The 16,208-nt window shown below is 45.4% G+C and overlaps 1 protein-coding gene across 1 annotated transcript; it reads left to right on the top strand.

The window, feature by feature from the left end:
* The first annotated feature begins 2,830 nt into the window (after positions 1–2,830).
* On the top strand, positions 2,831–3,065 carry LOC140428784 (small ribosomal subunit protein eS28). The gene has a single exon (XM_072515472.1). It carries the CDS (start codon positions 2,843–2,845, stop codon positions 3,050–3,052), a length of 210 nt encoding a protein of 69 aa, XP_072371573.1. The 5' UTR covers positions 2,831–2,842; the 3' UTR covers positions 3,053–3,065.
* The last annotated feature ends 13,143 nt before the right edge of the window (positions 3,066–16,208 follow it).

The raw sequence follows: 16,208 nt of genomic DNA, 5'->3' as shown, positions 1-16,208 counted from the left end.
GTGGCGGCCCCGACGCCAAATGGCGCAAGGCTACAGGAGCTGGCGCGGAGGAAAGGTGGCCGGAGGGCAGAGAGGCCGGCCTGCAGATCGGTGGGCCCCGATTGCAGACTAGGCCACTATGGAGAACCCCCCCCTCCACAGGCCGCCCCCGGATCCTTCAATGCAGGGGTTCTGCTGGCTCAGAGGATGTTAGAACGGCGCTGGTGGGCCTCGGCTTTTTGTTGACGGCTGCTCAGCCCATCCTGGCCGGAGAATCGGCACGCGGGCCCGTGCCGGCCCAGGCAGGAGAGTCGGCGCATACCCCGACCGGCATCGCACTGACTACACCGGTGCCGATCGTGCTGATTCTCCGCACTGCAGAGAATTGTGTCCCGGCGTCGGGGCGGCATGCCGCGATTTGCATGGTGCTATGCCAATTCTCCAAACCGGCGGGGGGGGGGGGGGGGGGGGGGGCGGAGAACTCCGCCCTCAGTCTACAGTTATGGGGTATGAGGGAAATGAGTCGATAGTTATAGGGTATGAGGGAATTGAGTCGATAGTTATAGGGTATGAGGGAATTGAGTCGATAGTTATAGGGTATGAGGGAATTGAGTCGATAGTTATAGGTTATGAGGGAATTGAGTCTATAGTTATCGAGTATGAGGGAATTTAGTCTATAGTTATAGAGTATGAAGGAATTGAGTCGATAGTTATAGGGTATGTGTGAATTGAGTCGATAGTTATAGGTTATGAGGGAATTGAGTCTATAGTTATAGAGTTTGAGGGAATTGAGTCGATAGTACCTGGGTATGAGGAATTTCAGTCTACAGTTATGGGGTATGGTGGAATTGAGTCGATGGTGTCATGTGAGAGTACCTTTAAGAAATGGGTGTTTATAAATGGGTGCGTATATAAGTATCTGTAGTGAGAGTACCTTTAAGAAATGGGTGTTTATTACTGCAGTGATGTCAGAAAGTGGGTGGAGCTGGGCTGTCTGTCAGCTTTTTACTTTCGTTTTAGGATGTTTGCTGCAGGGTGTGTTTTAGTTTCGTTTTCAGAGCTGGATAGCTGCAGTCACAGCCAGAAGGTGTATTAGAGTCTCTCTCTGTATTCTAAAGACTGTAAACCGATCCTGGTGATTTAAAACTAATAACAGTAGTGACTTTAACCTGATATGCTTCTAGTAAAAGGTGTTTTAAGTCTTATGGATGTTAAAAGGAAACCTTAAAGGATTACTTAGTGGTGTATTCTTTGGGGGGTTGTATTTGAATATATGGTTGCTAATATGTTCACTGTACGTTTTAAAAAGGTTAACTTGAGTTCCTAGAATAAACATTGTTTTTCTTTAAAAAATACTTTTCCATTTCTGCTCTACCACATCTGTAGAGTGGGCCATGTGCTCCCCATACCACAATCTAGTAAAAGTTGTGGGTCAGGTGAACTCCATGATACACTTTGGGGTTCTCTAAACCCTGGCCCATAACAATGGTTATGGGGTATGAGGCAATTGAGTCTATAGTTTTAGAGTATGGGGGAATTGAGTCGACAGTTATAGGGTATGAAGGAATTGAGTCTATAGTTGTAGAGAATGGGGGAATTGAGTCGATAGTTATAGGGTATGAAGGAATTGAGTCTATAGTTACAGAGTATGGGGGAATTGGGTCGATAGTTATAGGGTATGAAGGAATTGAGCCTATAGTTGTAGAGTATGGGGGAATTGAGTCAATAGTTATAGGGTATGAGGGAATTCAATCTACAGATATAGGGTATGAGGGAATTAAGTCTATAATTATAGCGTATGGGGGAATTGAGTCCATAGCTATCGATCATGAGGGAATAGAGTTGATAGTTATAGAGTATGGGGGAATTGAGTCGATAGTTATAAAGTATGAGGGAATTGAGTCAATAGTTATAGAGTATGAGGGAATTGAGTTGATAGTTATAGGGTATGAGGGAATTGAATCTATAGTTATAGGGTATGAGGGAATTCATTCTACAGATATAGGGTATGAGGGAATTGAGTCTATAGTTATAGAATATGGGGGAATTGAGTCAATAGTTAGAGAACATGAGGGAATTGAGTCGATAGTTATAGGACATGAGGGAATTGAGTCTATAGTCATACAGTGTGAGGGAATTGAGTCGCTAGTTATCGAACATGAGGGAGTTGAGTCGATAGTTATAGGGTATGAAGGAATTCAATCTACAGATATAGGGTATAAGGGAGTTGAGTCGATAGTTATAGAGTATTAGTGAATTTAGACCAAAGTTATAGAGTATGGGTGAATTGAGTCAATAGTTATAGAGTTTGAGGGAATTCAGTCTATAGTTATAGAGTATGAGGGAATTGAGTCTATAGTTATGGGGGAATTGAGTCGATAGTTATAGAGTATGGGGGAATTGAGTCGATAGTTATAGAGTATGGGGGAATTGAGTCGATAGTTAAACGGTATGAGGGAATTGAGTCGATAGTTATAGGGTATGGGGGAATCGAGTCGATAGTTATAGGGTATGAAGGAATTGAGTCTCTAGTTATAGAGTATGAGGGAATTGAGCCGATAGTTATAGGGTATGAAGGAATTGAGTCTATAGTTGTAGAGTATGGGGGAATTGAGTCGATAGTTATAGGGTATGAGGGAATTCATTCTACAGATATGGGGTATGAGGGAATTAAGTCTATGGGTATAGAGAATGGGGGAATTGAGTCTGTAGTTATAGAGCATAGGGGATTTGAGTCGAAAGTTATAGAACATGAGGGAATTGAGTTTATAATTATAGGATATGGGTGATTGAGTCTATAGTCATAGAACATGAGGGAATTGAGTCGATAGCAATACAGTATGGCTTTTCCACCGTCGCCATCATGGGGGGTCCGCGGATTCAGACCGTCAAACTGGCCCGGGTTACCAAAGTTCTTGGAAGGACTGGTTCGCAGGGACAATGCACTCAGGTCCGTGTGGAATTTATGGATGACAGCAATCGATCCATCATTCGGAATGTGAAAGGGCCAGTTCGTGAGGGAGATGTGCTCACACTTTTGGAATCTGAGCGAGAAGCAAGAAGATTACGATAACAGACCGACAAAACTACCGCAAGTTGAAGCCGCTATCAAAACAATTGGTTATGGACATTTTCACAGTTTTTTGACAAAATGGGACAATAAACATAAATAATTTTTTTTTAAAAGCAATACAGTATGAGGGAATTGAGTCGATAGTCATACAGTGTGAGGGAATTGAGTCTATAGTCATACAGTGTGAGGGAATTGAGTCTATAGTTATAGGGTATGAGGGAATTGAGTCTATAGTTATAGAGTATGGGGGAATTGAGTCGATAGTTCGAGAACATGAGAGAATTGAGTCGATAGTTATAGGACATGAGGGAATTGAGTCTATAGTCATACAGTGTGAGGGAATTGAGTCTATAGTTATAGGGTATGAGGGAATTGAGTCTATAGTTATAGAGTATGGGGGAATTGAGTCTATAGTTATAGAGTATGGGGGAATTGAGTCTATAGTTATAGAGTATGGGGGAATTGAGTCTATAGTTATAGAGTATGGGGGAATTGAGTCTATAGTTATAGAACATGAGGAAATTGAGTCTATAGTTATAGAATATGGGGGAATTGAGTCAATAGTTCGAGAACATGAGGGAATTGAGTCGATAGTTATAGGACATGAGGGAATTGAGTCTATAGTCATACAGTGTGAGGGAATTGAGTCGATAGTTATAGAACACGAGGGAGTTGAGTCGAAAGTTATAGGGTATGACGGAAGTCAATCTACAGATATGGGGTGTAAGGGAGTTGAGTCGATAGTTATAGAGTATTAGTGAATTTAGTCCATAGTTATAGAGTATGGGTGAATTGAGTCAATAGTTATAGAGTATGAGGGAATTGAGTCTATAGTTGTAGAGTATGAGGGAATTGAGTCGATAGTTATAGGGTAAGGTGGAATTGAGTTGATAGTTAAACGGTATGAGGGAATTGAGTCGATAGTTATAGTGTATGGGGGAATTGAGTCGATAGTTATAGTGTATGGGGGATTTGAGTCGATAGTTAAACGGTATGAGGGAATTGAGTCGATAGTTATAGGGAATGGGGGAATTGAGTCGATAGTTATAGGGTATGAAGGAATTGAGCCTATAGTTATAGAGTATGGGGGATTGAGTCGATAGTTATAGGGTATGAAGGAATTGAGTCTATAGTTGTAGAGTATGGGGAATTGAGTCGATAGTTATAGGGTATGAAGGAATTGAGTCTATAGTTATAGAGTATGGGGGAATTGAGTCGATAGTTATAGGGTATGAAGTAATTGAGTCTATAGTTGTAGAGTATGGGGGAATTGAGTCGAGAGTTATAGGGTATGAGGGAATTCATTCTACAGATATGGAGTATGAGGGAATTAAGTCTATAGGTATAGAGTATGGGGGAATTGAGTTTGTAGTTATAGAGCATAGGGGAATTGAGTCGAAAGTTATAGAACATGAGGGAATTGAGTTGATAGTTATAGAACATGAGGGAGTTGAGTCGATAGTTATAGAGTGTTAGGGTATTTAGTCCATAGTTATAGAGTATGGGAGAATTGAGTCGATAGTTAAAGAGTTTGAGGGAATTGAGTCTATAGTTATAGGGTATGGGGGAGTTGAGTCGATAGTTAAACGGTATGAGGGAATTGAGTCGATAGTAATAGGGTATGGGGGAATTGAGTCGATAGTTATAGGGTATGGGGGAATTGAATCGATAGTTATAAGGCACGGGGGAATTGAGTTGATAGCTATAGAACATGAGGGAATTGAGTAAATAGCTGTAGAACATGAGGGAGTTGAGTCAATAGTTATTGGGTATGAGGGAATTCAATCTACAGATATGGGGTATTATCATAGAATTTACAGTGCAGAAGGAGGCCATTCGGCCCCTCGAGTCTGCACCGGCTCTTGGAAAGAGCACCCTACCCAAGGTCAACACCTCCACCCTATCCCCACAACCCAGCAACCCCACCCAACCTGTAGATTTTGGACACTAAGGGCAATTTATCATGGCCAATCCAACTAACTTGCACATCTTTGGACTGTGGGAGGAAACCGGAGCACCCGGAGGAAACCCACGCACACACGGGGAGGACATGCAGACTCCGCACAGACAGTGACCCAAGCCGGAATCGAACCTGGGACCCTGGAGCTGTGAAGCAATTGTGCTATCCACAATGCTACCGTGCTGCCCACAATGCTCCCGTGTGGGAGCATCGATAGTTAAACGGTATGAGGGATTTGAGTCGATAGTTATAGTGTGTGAGGGAATTCAATCTACAGATATGGGGTATGCGGGAATTAAGTCTATAGTCATAGAGTATGGGGGAATTGAGTCTGTAGTTATAGAGCATGAGGGAATTGAGTCGGTAGCTATAGACCATGAGGGAATTGAGTTGATAGTTGTAGGATATGGGGGAATTGAGTCTATAGTTATAGAACATGAGGGAATTGAGTCGATAGTCATACACTATGAGGGAATTGAGTCGATAGTTATAGAGTATTAGGGAATTTAGTCCATAGTTATAGAGTATGGGGGAATTGAGTCGATAGTTATAGAGTATTAGGGAATTTAGTCCATAGTTATAGAGTATGGGGGAATTGAGTCGTTAATTATAGAGTTTGAGGGAATTGAGTAGATAGTTATAGAGCAGGAGGGAATTAAGTCGATAGTTATAGTGTACGAGGGAATTGAGTCGATAGTTATAGTGTATGGGGGAATTGAGTCGATAGTTAAACGGTATGAGGGAATTGAGTCGATAGTTATAGGGAATGGGGGAATTGAGTCGATAGTTATAGGGTATGAAGGAATTGAGTCTATAGTTGTAGAGTATGGGGGAATTGAGTCGATAGTTATAGTGTGTGAGGGAATTCAATCTACAGATATGGGGTATGAGGGAATTAAGTCTATAGTTATAGAGTATGGGGGAATTGAGTCTGTGGTTATAGAGCATGAGGGAATTGAGTCGATAGTTATAGAACATGAGGGAATTGAGTTGATAGTTGTAGGATATGGGGGAATTGAGTCTATAGTTATAGAACATGAGGGAATTGAGTCGATAGTCATACACTATGAGGGAATTGAGTCTATAGTTATAGAGTATTAGGGAATTTAGTCCATAGTTAAAGAGTATGGGGGAATTGAGTCGATAATTATAGAGTTTGAGGGAATTGAGTAGATAGTTATAGAGCAGGAGGGAATTAAGTCGATAGTTATAGTGTACGAGGGAATTGAGTCGATAGTTATAGTGTATGGGGGAATTGAGTCGATAGTTAAACGGTATGAGGGAATTGAGTCGATAGTTATAGGGAATGGGGGAATTGAGTCGATAGTTATAGGGTATGAAGGAATTGAGTCTATAGTTGTAGAGTATGGGGGAATTGAGTCGATAGTTATAGTGTGTGAGGGAATTCAATCTACAGATATGGGGTATGAGGGAATTAAGTCTATAGTTATAGAGTATGGGGGAATTGAGTCTGTGGTTATAGAGCATGAGGGAATTGAGTCGATAGTTATAGAACATGAGGGAATTGAGTTGATAGTTGTAGGATATGGGGGAATTGAGTCTATAGTTATAGAACATGAGGGAATTGAGTCGATAGTCATACACTATGAGGGAATTGAGTCTATAGTTATAGAGTATTAGGGAATTTAGTCCATAGTTAAAGAGTATGGGGGAATTGAGTCGATAGTTATAGAGTTTGTGGGAATTGAGTAGATAGTTATAGAGCAGGAGGGAATTAAGTCGATAGTTATAGAGCATGAGAGAATTGAGTCGATAGTTTTAGAGTTTGAAGGAATTGAGTCTATAGTTATAGAGTATGAGGGAATTGAGTCGATGGTTATCGTGTATGGGGGAATTGAGTCGATAGTTATAGTGTACGAGGGAATTGAGTTGATAGTTATAGGGTATGAGGGAATTGAGTTGATAGTTATAGAGAATGAGGGAATTGAGTCGATAGTTATAGTGTGTGAGGGAATTCAATCTACAGATATGGGGTATGCGGGAATTAAGTCTATAGTCATAGAGTATGGGGGAATTGAGTCTGTAGTTATAGAGCATGAGGGAATTGAGTCGATAGTCATACAGTATGAGGGAATTGAGTCGATAGTTATAGGATATGGGGGAATTGAGACTATAGTTATAGAACATGACGAAATTGAGTCGATAGTCATACACTATGAGGGAATTGAGTCGATAGTTATAGAGTTTGAGGGAATTGAGTAGATAGTTATAGAGCATGAGGGAATTAAGTCGATAGTTATAGTGTACGAGGGAATTGAGTTGATAGTTATAGGGTATGAGGGAATTGAGTTGATAGTTATAGAGTATGAGGGAATTGAGTCGATAGTTATAGAGCATGAGAGAATTGAGTCGATAGTTATAGGGTATGGGGGAATTGAGTCTATAGTTATAGAGTATGGGGGAATTGTGTCGATAGTTATAGAGCATGAGGGAATTAAGTCGATAGTTATAGGGTACGAGGGAATTGAGTCGATAGTTATAGGATATGAGGGAATTGAGTCAATAGTTATATGGTATGAGGGAATTGAGTCCACAGTTATGGGTTATCAGGGAATTATGAAGTGCAGGGGAATTGAGACTGATTTTAGGCTCTTTGGGCGCAATGCGACCGGTACATGCTGAGAGACCCCACTTCCGGGATCATTGTGGGCGGGAGCACTTTCTGGCAAATGTGCATATTAGAGTGAGAGAGCTGATGTCACTCTAATATGTGTTCCCGAGATCTAGCCAAGGTGTTGGATGTAACTCTCGCCTTGGAGACCTTGGGCCAGCACTGGTTTCCACAAACAGGGAGCAGACAGAACGGCAGTCGTCGGAGTCTGCCAGGAAACACACAGGTAGGTGCATGCCCTCTGGGCAGGGTGGTACCCTTGCACTGCTGATATAAGGGAATTGAGTCTATAGGTATGAAGGGTCGGGAAATCGAGTCTATAGTATGGGGTATCGGGGAATCGAGTCTATAGTATGGGGTATCGGGGAACCGAGTCTATAGTGTGGGGTGTCGGGGAATCGAGTCTATAGTATGGGGTATCGGGGAATCGAGTCTATAGTATGGGGTATCGAGGAATTGAGTCTATAGTATGGGGTATCGGGGAAGCGAGTCTATAGTATGGGGTATCGGGGAATCGAGTCTATAGTATGGGGTATCGGGGAACCGAGTCTATAGTGTGGGGTGTCGGGGAATCGAGTCTATAGTATGGGGTATCGGGGAATTGAGTCTATAGTATGGGGTATCGGGGAAGCGAGTCTATAGTATGGGGTATCGGGGAATCGAGTCTAAAGTATGGGGTATCGAGGAATTGAGTCTATAGTATGGAGTATCGGGAAATTGAGTCTATAGTATGGGGTATTGGGGAATCGAGTCTATAGTATGGGGTATCGGGGAATCGAGTCTATAGTATGGGGTATCGAGGAATTGAGTCTATAGTATGGGGTATCGGGGAAGCGAGTCTATAGTATGGGGTATCGGGGAATCGAGTCTAAAGTATGGGGTATCGAGGAATTGAGTCTATAGTATGGAGTATCGGGAAATTGAGTCTATAGTATGGGGTATTGGGGAATCGAGTCTATAGTATGGGGTATCGGGGAATCGAGTCTATAGTATGGGGTATCGGGGAATCGAGTCTATAGTATGGGGTATCGGGGAATCGAGTCTATAGTATGGGGTATTGGGGAATTGAGTCTATAGTATGGAGTATCGGGGAATTGAGTCTATAGTATGGGGTATCGGGGAATTGAGTCTATAGTATGGGGTATCGGGGAATTGAGTCTATAGTATGGGGTATCGGGAAATCGAGTCTATAGTATAGGGTATCGGGAAATCGAGTCTATAGTATGGGGTATCGGGAAATCGAGTCTATAGTATAGGGTATCGGAAAATCGAGTCTATAGTATGGTGTATCGGGGAATTGAGTCTATAGTATGGGGCATCGAGGAATTAAGTTTATTGTTATGGAGGAATTGAGTCTATTGTTACAGCAGTGAAGGCTAAGTGGAAATTTAATTGAGGGTTTTTATAAAATTAGAGTGAACAAAACTTTTCCTATGGCTGAGGAGTCAATAACCAGACAATGTAGATTTACGGTGATTGGCAAAACAACACAATAAGTGGTTAGAATTTGAAATGATTTCCTGTTTCTGCATCTGCTTTGCCTGTGTCGGCATCACAGACTAATATCCATATTGCACCCAATACTGCTGTGGCTCACGCTGGTTAAAGCAGACATGAGCTGCTGAGATGTCGTCATAACTTTGAAAATTCTAAATGGAACTAATCTAAAGATGGGTCTTGGAGATTTCTAGTGATGGGGCTGTGTCTTTTTCCAGCTTGTTCCATTGTGGGATTGTCATTGGGAAGAAAGATTGTCACTGTCTTGGAAACAATGGCCGTTGTATTTTCTGGGGATGGCCACCTCGTGTTTTATCATTGCCGGAGGGCACCAGGTTCTTGTTTCTGTCGATCCCCACCAGCCCATTCCATATTTTATACAACACGGTCTTTGGAACTCGATTTTTCTCCCTCCTTTGCAGTATTAGAACATAGAACATAGAACAATACAGCGCAGTACAGGCCCTTTGGCCCACGATGTTGCACCGAAACAAAAGCCACCTAACCTACATTATACCATTATCATCCATATGTTTATCCAATAAACTTTTAAATGCCCTCAATGTTGGCGAGTTCACCACTGTAGCAGGTAGGGCATTCCACGGCCTCACTACTCTTTCCGTAAAGAACCTACCCCTGACCTCTGTCCTATATCTATTACCCCTCAGTTTAAGGCTATGTCCCCTCGTGCTAGCCATTTCCATCCGCGGGAGAAGGCTCTCACTGTCCACCCTATCTAACCCTCTGATCATTTTGTATGCCTCTATTAAGTCTCCTCTTAACCTTCTTCTCTCTAACGAAAACAACCTCAAGTCCATCAGCCTTTCCTCATAAGATTTTCCCTCCATACCAGGCAACATCCTGGTAAATCTCCTCTGCACCCGTTCCAAAGCCTCCACGTCCTTCCTATAATGCGGTGACCAGAACTGTACGCAATACTCCAAATGCGGCCGTACCAGAGTTCTGTACAGCTGCAACATGACCTCCTGACTCCGGAACTCAATCCCTCTACCAATAAAGGCCAACACTCCATAGGCCTTCTTCACCACCCTATCAACCTGGGTGGCAACTTTCAGGGATCTATGTACATGGACACCTAGATCCCTCTGCTCATCCACACTTTCAAGAACTTTTCCATTAGCCAAATATTCCACATTCCTGTTTTTCCTTCCAAAGTGAATCACCTCACACTTCTCTACATTAAACTCCATTTGCCACCTCTCAGCCCAGCACTGCAGCTTATCTATATCCCTCTGTAACCTGCTACTTCCTTCCACACTATCGACAACACCACCGACTTTAGTATCGTCTGCAAATTTACTCACCCACCCTTCTGCGCCTTCCTCTAGGTCATTGATAAAAATGACAAACAGCAACGGCCCCAGAACAGATCCTTGTGGTACTCCACTTGTAACTGAACTCCATTCTGAACATTTCCCATCAACCACCACCCTCTGTCTTCTTTCAGCTAGCCAATTTCTGATCCACATCTCTAAATCACCCTCAATCCCCAGCCTCCGTATTTTCTGCAATAGCCTACCGTGGGGAACCTTATCAAACGCTTTGCTGAAATCCATATACACCACATCAACTGCTCTACCCTCGTCTACCTGTTCAGTCACCTTCTCAAAGAACTCAATAAGGTTTGTGAGGCATGACCTAACCTTCACAAAGCCATGCTGACTATCCCTGATCATATTATTCCTATCTAGATGATTATAAATCTTGTCTCTTATAATCCCCTCCAAGACTTTACCCACTACAGACGTGAGGCTCACCGGTCTATAGTTGCCGGGGTTGTCTCTGCTCCCCTTTTTGAACAAAGGGACCACATTTGCTATCCTCCAGTCCTCTGGCACTATTCCTGTATCCAATGGTGACATAAAAATCAAAGCCAATGGTCCAGCAATCTCTTCCCTGGCTTCCCAGAGAATCCTAGGATAAATCCCATCAGGTCCCGGGGACTTATCTATTTTCAGCCTGTCCAGAATTGCCAACACCTCTTCCCTACGTACCTCAATGCCATCTAATCTATTTACCTGGATCTCAGCATTCTCCTCCACAACATTATCTTTTTCCTGAGTGAATACTGACGAAAAATATTCATTTAGTATCTCGCCTATCTCTTCAGACTCTACACACAACTTCCCATCCCTGTCCTTGACTGGTCCTACTCTGTCCCCAGTCATTCGCTTATTCCTGACATACCTATAGAAAGCTTTTGGGTTTTCCTTGATCCTTCCTGCCAAATACTTCTCATGTCCCCTCCTTGCTCGTCTTAGCTCTCTCTTTAGATCCTTCCTCGCTACCTTGTAACTATCCATCGCCCCAACTGAAACTTCACACCTCATCTTCACATAGGCCTCCTTCTTCCTCCTAACAAGAGATTCCACTTCTTTGGTAAACCACGGTTCCCTCGCTCGGCACCTTCCTCCCTGCCTGACCGGTACATACTTATCAAGAACACGCAGTAGCTGATCCTTGAACAAGCTCCACTTATCCAGTGTGTCCAACACTTGCAGCCTACTTCTCCACCTTATCCCCCCCAAGTCACGTCTAATGGCATCATAATTTCCCTTCCCCCAGCTATAACTCTTGCCCTGCGGTGTATACTTATCCCTTTCCATCCTTAACGTAAACGTCACCGAATTGTGGTCACTGTCCCCAAAGTGCTCACCTACCTCCAAATCCAACACCTGGCCTGGTTCATTACCCAAAACCAAATCCAATGTGGCCTCGCCTCTTGTTGGCCTGTCAACAAACTGTGTCAGGAAACCCTCCTGCACACACTGTACAAAAAACGACCCATCTAATGTACTCGAACTATATCTTTTCCAGTCAATATTTGGAAAGTTAATGTCTCCCATAATAACTACCCTATTACTTTCGCTCTTATCCAGGATCATCCTCGCCATCCTTTCCTCTACATCCCTAGAACTATTTGGAGGCCTATAGAAAACTCCCAACAGGGTGACCTCTCCTTTCCTGTTTCTAACCTCAGCCCATACTACCTCGGAAGATGAGTCCCCATCTAGCACCCTCTCCGCCACCGTAATACTGCTCTTGACTAGCAGCGCCACACCTCCCCCTCTTTTGCCTCCTTCTCTGAGCTTACTAAAACACCTAAACCCCGGAACCTGCAACATCCATTCCTGTCCCTGCTCTATCCATGTCTCCGAAATGGCCACAACATCGAAGTCCCAGGTACCAACCCATGCTGCCAGTACCCCTACCTTATTTCGTATACTCCTGGCATTGAAGTAGACACACTTCAAACCACCTACCTGAACACTGGCCCCCTCCTGCGACGTCAAATCTGAGCTCCTGACCTCTATACTCTCATTCTCCCTTACCCTAAAACTACAATCCAGGTTCCCATGCCCCTGCTGCATTAGTTTAAACCCCCCCAAAGAGCACTAACAAATCTCCCCCCCCAGGATATTTGTGCCCCGCAGGTTCAGATGTAGACCATCCTGTCTGTAGAGGTCCCACCTTCCCCAGAAAGAGCCCCAGTTATCCAGAAATCTGAATCCCTCCCACCTGCACCATCCCTGTAGCCACGTGTTTAATTGCTCTCTCTCCCTATTCCTCATCTCACTATCACGTGGCACGGGCAACAACCCAGAGATAACAACTCTGTTTGTTCTAGTTCTGAGCTTCCATCCTAGCTCCCTGAAAGCCTGCCTGACATCCTTATCCCCTTTCCTACCTATGTCGTTAGTGCCAATGTGGACCACAACTTGGGGCTGCTCCCCCTCCCCCTTAAGGACCCGGAAAACACGATCCGAGACATCACGTACCCTTGCACCTGGGAGGCAACATACCAAACGTGAGTCTCTCACGCTCCCACAAAATCTCCTATCTGTGCCCCTGACTATAGAGTCCCCAATTACTAATGCTCTGCTCCTCTCCCCCCTTCCCTTCTGAGCAACAGGGACAGACTCTGTGCCAGAGGCCCGTACCCCATGGCTTACCCCTGGTAAGTCGTCCCCCCCACAAGTATCCAAAGCGGTATACTTGTTTCTCAGGGGAACGACGGCAGGGGATCCCTGCACTGACTGTTTTTTCCCCGTCCCTCTTACAGTTACCCACCTATCTCCAATCTTTGGTGTAACTAATTCCCTGAAGCTGCTATCTATGACCCCCTCTGCCTCCCGAATGATCCGAAGTTCTTCCAACTCCAGCTCCAGTTCCCTAACTCGGTCTTGGAGGAGCTGGAGATGGCAGCACTTCCTGCAGGTAAAATCAGCAGGGACACTAACGGCATCCCTCACCTCAAACATCCTGCAGGAGGAACATTGCACTCCCTTCCCTGCCATTCCTCTAACTTTCTACCAAGATCTGGCTAACAACTAAATTAAATTTTTTTATATATTAAAAAAAAAATTATTAATAACAATAATAAAATATGGTACTTACCTCACACCAAAGGGTTTTATTATTAGGTTAGAGGAGGAGGGCGGGTGGGAGACACTACACGTGTAGTGTCTCGGGTTTCCTCTCCACCAGAATTTATTGGTGAGGGTCTTCCCAGAAGTCCGCGGGTCGACTTCCTGTTCCCACCTTAAACACTAGAATTTTTTTTTTTAAATTCCCATTCCAAATCTTTGCTCAAGCATGTGTATTTCCCATACTGATCCGTGTAGAATTGTGTGGGATGACTTTGGATCACTTATTTATATCTCTCACCTTATAAAGATTCCGCACACAACGTGCATACTCCAGGATTGGGTGAACAAGGGCTGAAACATTATGGTGGGTAATTTTGCTCACCACATCCAGCTCCTATCCCCACCCAACCCCTGGATAGCTGAGCAACAGAGTAATGGCTGCTGCTCGGACTACAGGCAGCCCTCAGGAGAAGATCGATGTTTAGAGACAAGTCCGGGCTTCTAGGTCATGGAGGGACTGAGGAGTGTGGGAATTTGGGTTAGAGGCCAAGAGGGATAATAGCTTGGGGGTGGGGGGGAGGGGGTGTTGGGGAGAGGGGGGGTCCCACAATGGGAACTGGACCACCACACAAAGGAGGTACCTTCTTTTTACCTGAAATGAAGTGGCTGGCGGGTCTCCTTCGCCACGCCCCCTCCACACCCCCCTCCTCCCAAGCTGCTGGTAGTATTGTGGCACAGGCGGAAACAGGCCCATTAATTGACCAATTAAGGCTTAAGCTAGTTGAGGCCTAAGCTGCCCACTGTATTATGGGAAAGAGCTCCAGGGTGGGTGGGGCTTGCCCCCTGTACTCTTGTATATATCCCGTCAGCCCATTTGCAAATACATCAATCATAGAATCCCTACAGTGCAGGTGGAGGCCATTCAGCCCATCGGGTCTGCACCGACCCTCTGAAAGAGTACTCCACCCAAGCCCACTCCTCTGTTCTATCCCAATAATCCTTTAACCTAACTTACACATCTTTTTTGTACACTAAGGAGCAATTTAGCATGGCCGATCCACCTAACATGCACATCTTTGGACTACGGGGAGGAAACCGGAGCACCCGGAGGAAACCCACGCAGACACGGGGAGAATGTGAAAACTCCACACAGACAGTGACTCAAGGCCGGAATCGAACCCGGGTCCCTGGTGCTGTGAAGCAGCAGTGCTAACCACTGTGCCATCACGTCGCCCAACTCAACTGTGGGGGGGAGGTAACATTCTCCCCAAAATGTTTGGTCAGCTTTAACTCTAATATTTTTACTGCAATAGCAAAGATTCCTCCTCTGAAATCCAGGAAACCCCGGATGGGATTTTCCATTCCTCTCTCTCCCCTCTGCCCCCCACCCCCCGTGGTGCATTTGCCAGCAGTGGGATTCTTCTGTCCCGCCAATCTCCATGGCGATTTGCGTGGCTCACCCATCCCACCACCAGGGAACCCGCCGCGGTGGGTTAGCCTTCAGCAGGACCAGAAGACCCCGCAGGCAAGAAGGGCCAGAAGATTCAGCCACCACCACCCCGTTTGCTTTGGATGTTCACTGCTGAATGTGGTATCCCCATTGAAGATTGTTTTTAATGTGAACCCACAGGTATGGTTGTGTACATACCTGTCGGAGAATTTGATTGCAGAACTGAAAGCTATATGTTGGCGGATCCCCTCTGTTGGTAATGCCATGACATCGCTCTACATAGCATTGTGGTGGAATCAGTTCCAACAGTAGCTTTCAAAAGGGTATTGGATAAACACAGGTGAGAAAGCTGCAGGAATATGGTGGAAGAGAGGGGCACCAACTGGGTTACCCCCTCGAAAGAGCTGGTGCAGCTAAATTGCCCTTTTCTGTTGTACAATACTATGGTTAATTTGGCCATGGGCATTGGATAGAGCAGTAGCAAGCAGTTCATAACAATTGAAGCTGCTAGTAATAATCGCTTATTGTCACAAGTAGGCTTCAGTGAAGTCACTGTGAAAAGACCCTAGTCGCCACATTCCGGCGCCTGTTCGGGGAGGCTGGTATGGAAATTGAACCCGCGCTGCTGGCCATGTTCTGGCATTACAAGCCAGCTGCTTAGCCCACTGTGCTAAACCAGCCCCCATGAATCTCCCTCCAAGTAAATCAGAAAGCATGGGCGAGATTCTCCGAACCACCGCCGGGTCGGAGAATCGCCGGTGACAGGCGTGAATCCCGCCCCCGCCAGTTGCCAAATTCTCCGGCACCGGAGATTCGGCAGGGGCGGGAATCGCGCTGCGCCGGTTGGCGGGCCCCCCCCCCCCCCCGGCGATTCTCCGGCCCGGATGGGCCGAAGTCCCGCTGCTAGAATGCCTGTCCCGCCAGTGTGGATTAAACCACCTGTCTTACCGGCGGGACAAGGCAGCGCGGGCGGGCTCCGGGGTCCTGGGGGGGGACGCGGGGCGATCTGGCCCCGGGGGGTGCCCCCACGGTGGCCTGGTCCGCAATCAGGGCCCACCGATCCGCGGGCGGGCCTGTGCCGTGGGAGCACTCTTTTCCTTCCGCCTTCGCCACGGTCTCCACCATGGCGGAGGCGCATGCGCCGCCCAGCAATGTCATTTCCGCGCCAGCTGGCGGGGCACCAAAGGCCTTTCCCGCCAGCTGGCGGGGCGGAAATCAGTCCGGCG

The sequence above is a fragment of the Scyliorhinus torazame genome, chromosome 8 (assembly GCF_047496885.1).
Source record: "Scyliorhinus torazame isolate Kashiwa2021f chromosome 8, sScyTor2.1, whole genome shotgun sequence".
NCBI lineage: Eukaryota > Metazoa > Chordata > Chondrichthyes > Carcharhiniformes > Scyliorhinidae > Scyliorhinus > Scyliorhinus torazame.
The sequence above is the reverse complement of the archived record's forward strand: the minus strand, read 5'-3'. Positions and strand labels throughout refer to the sequence as shown.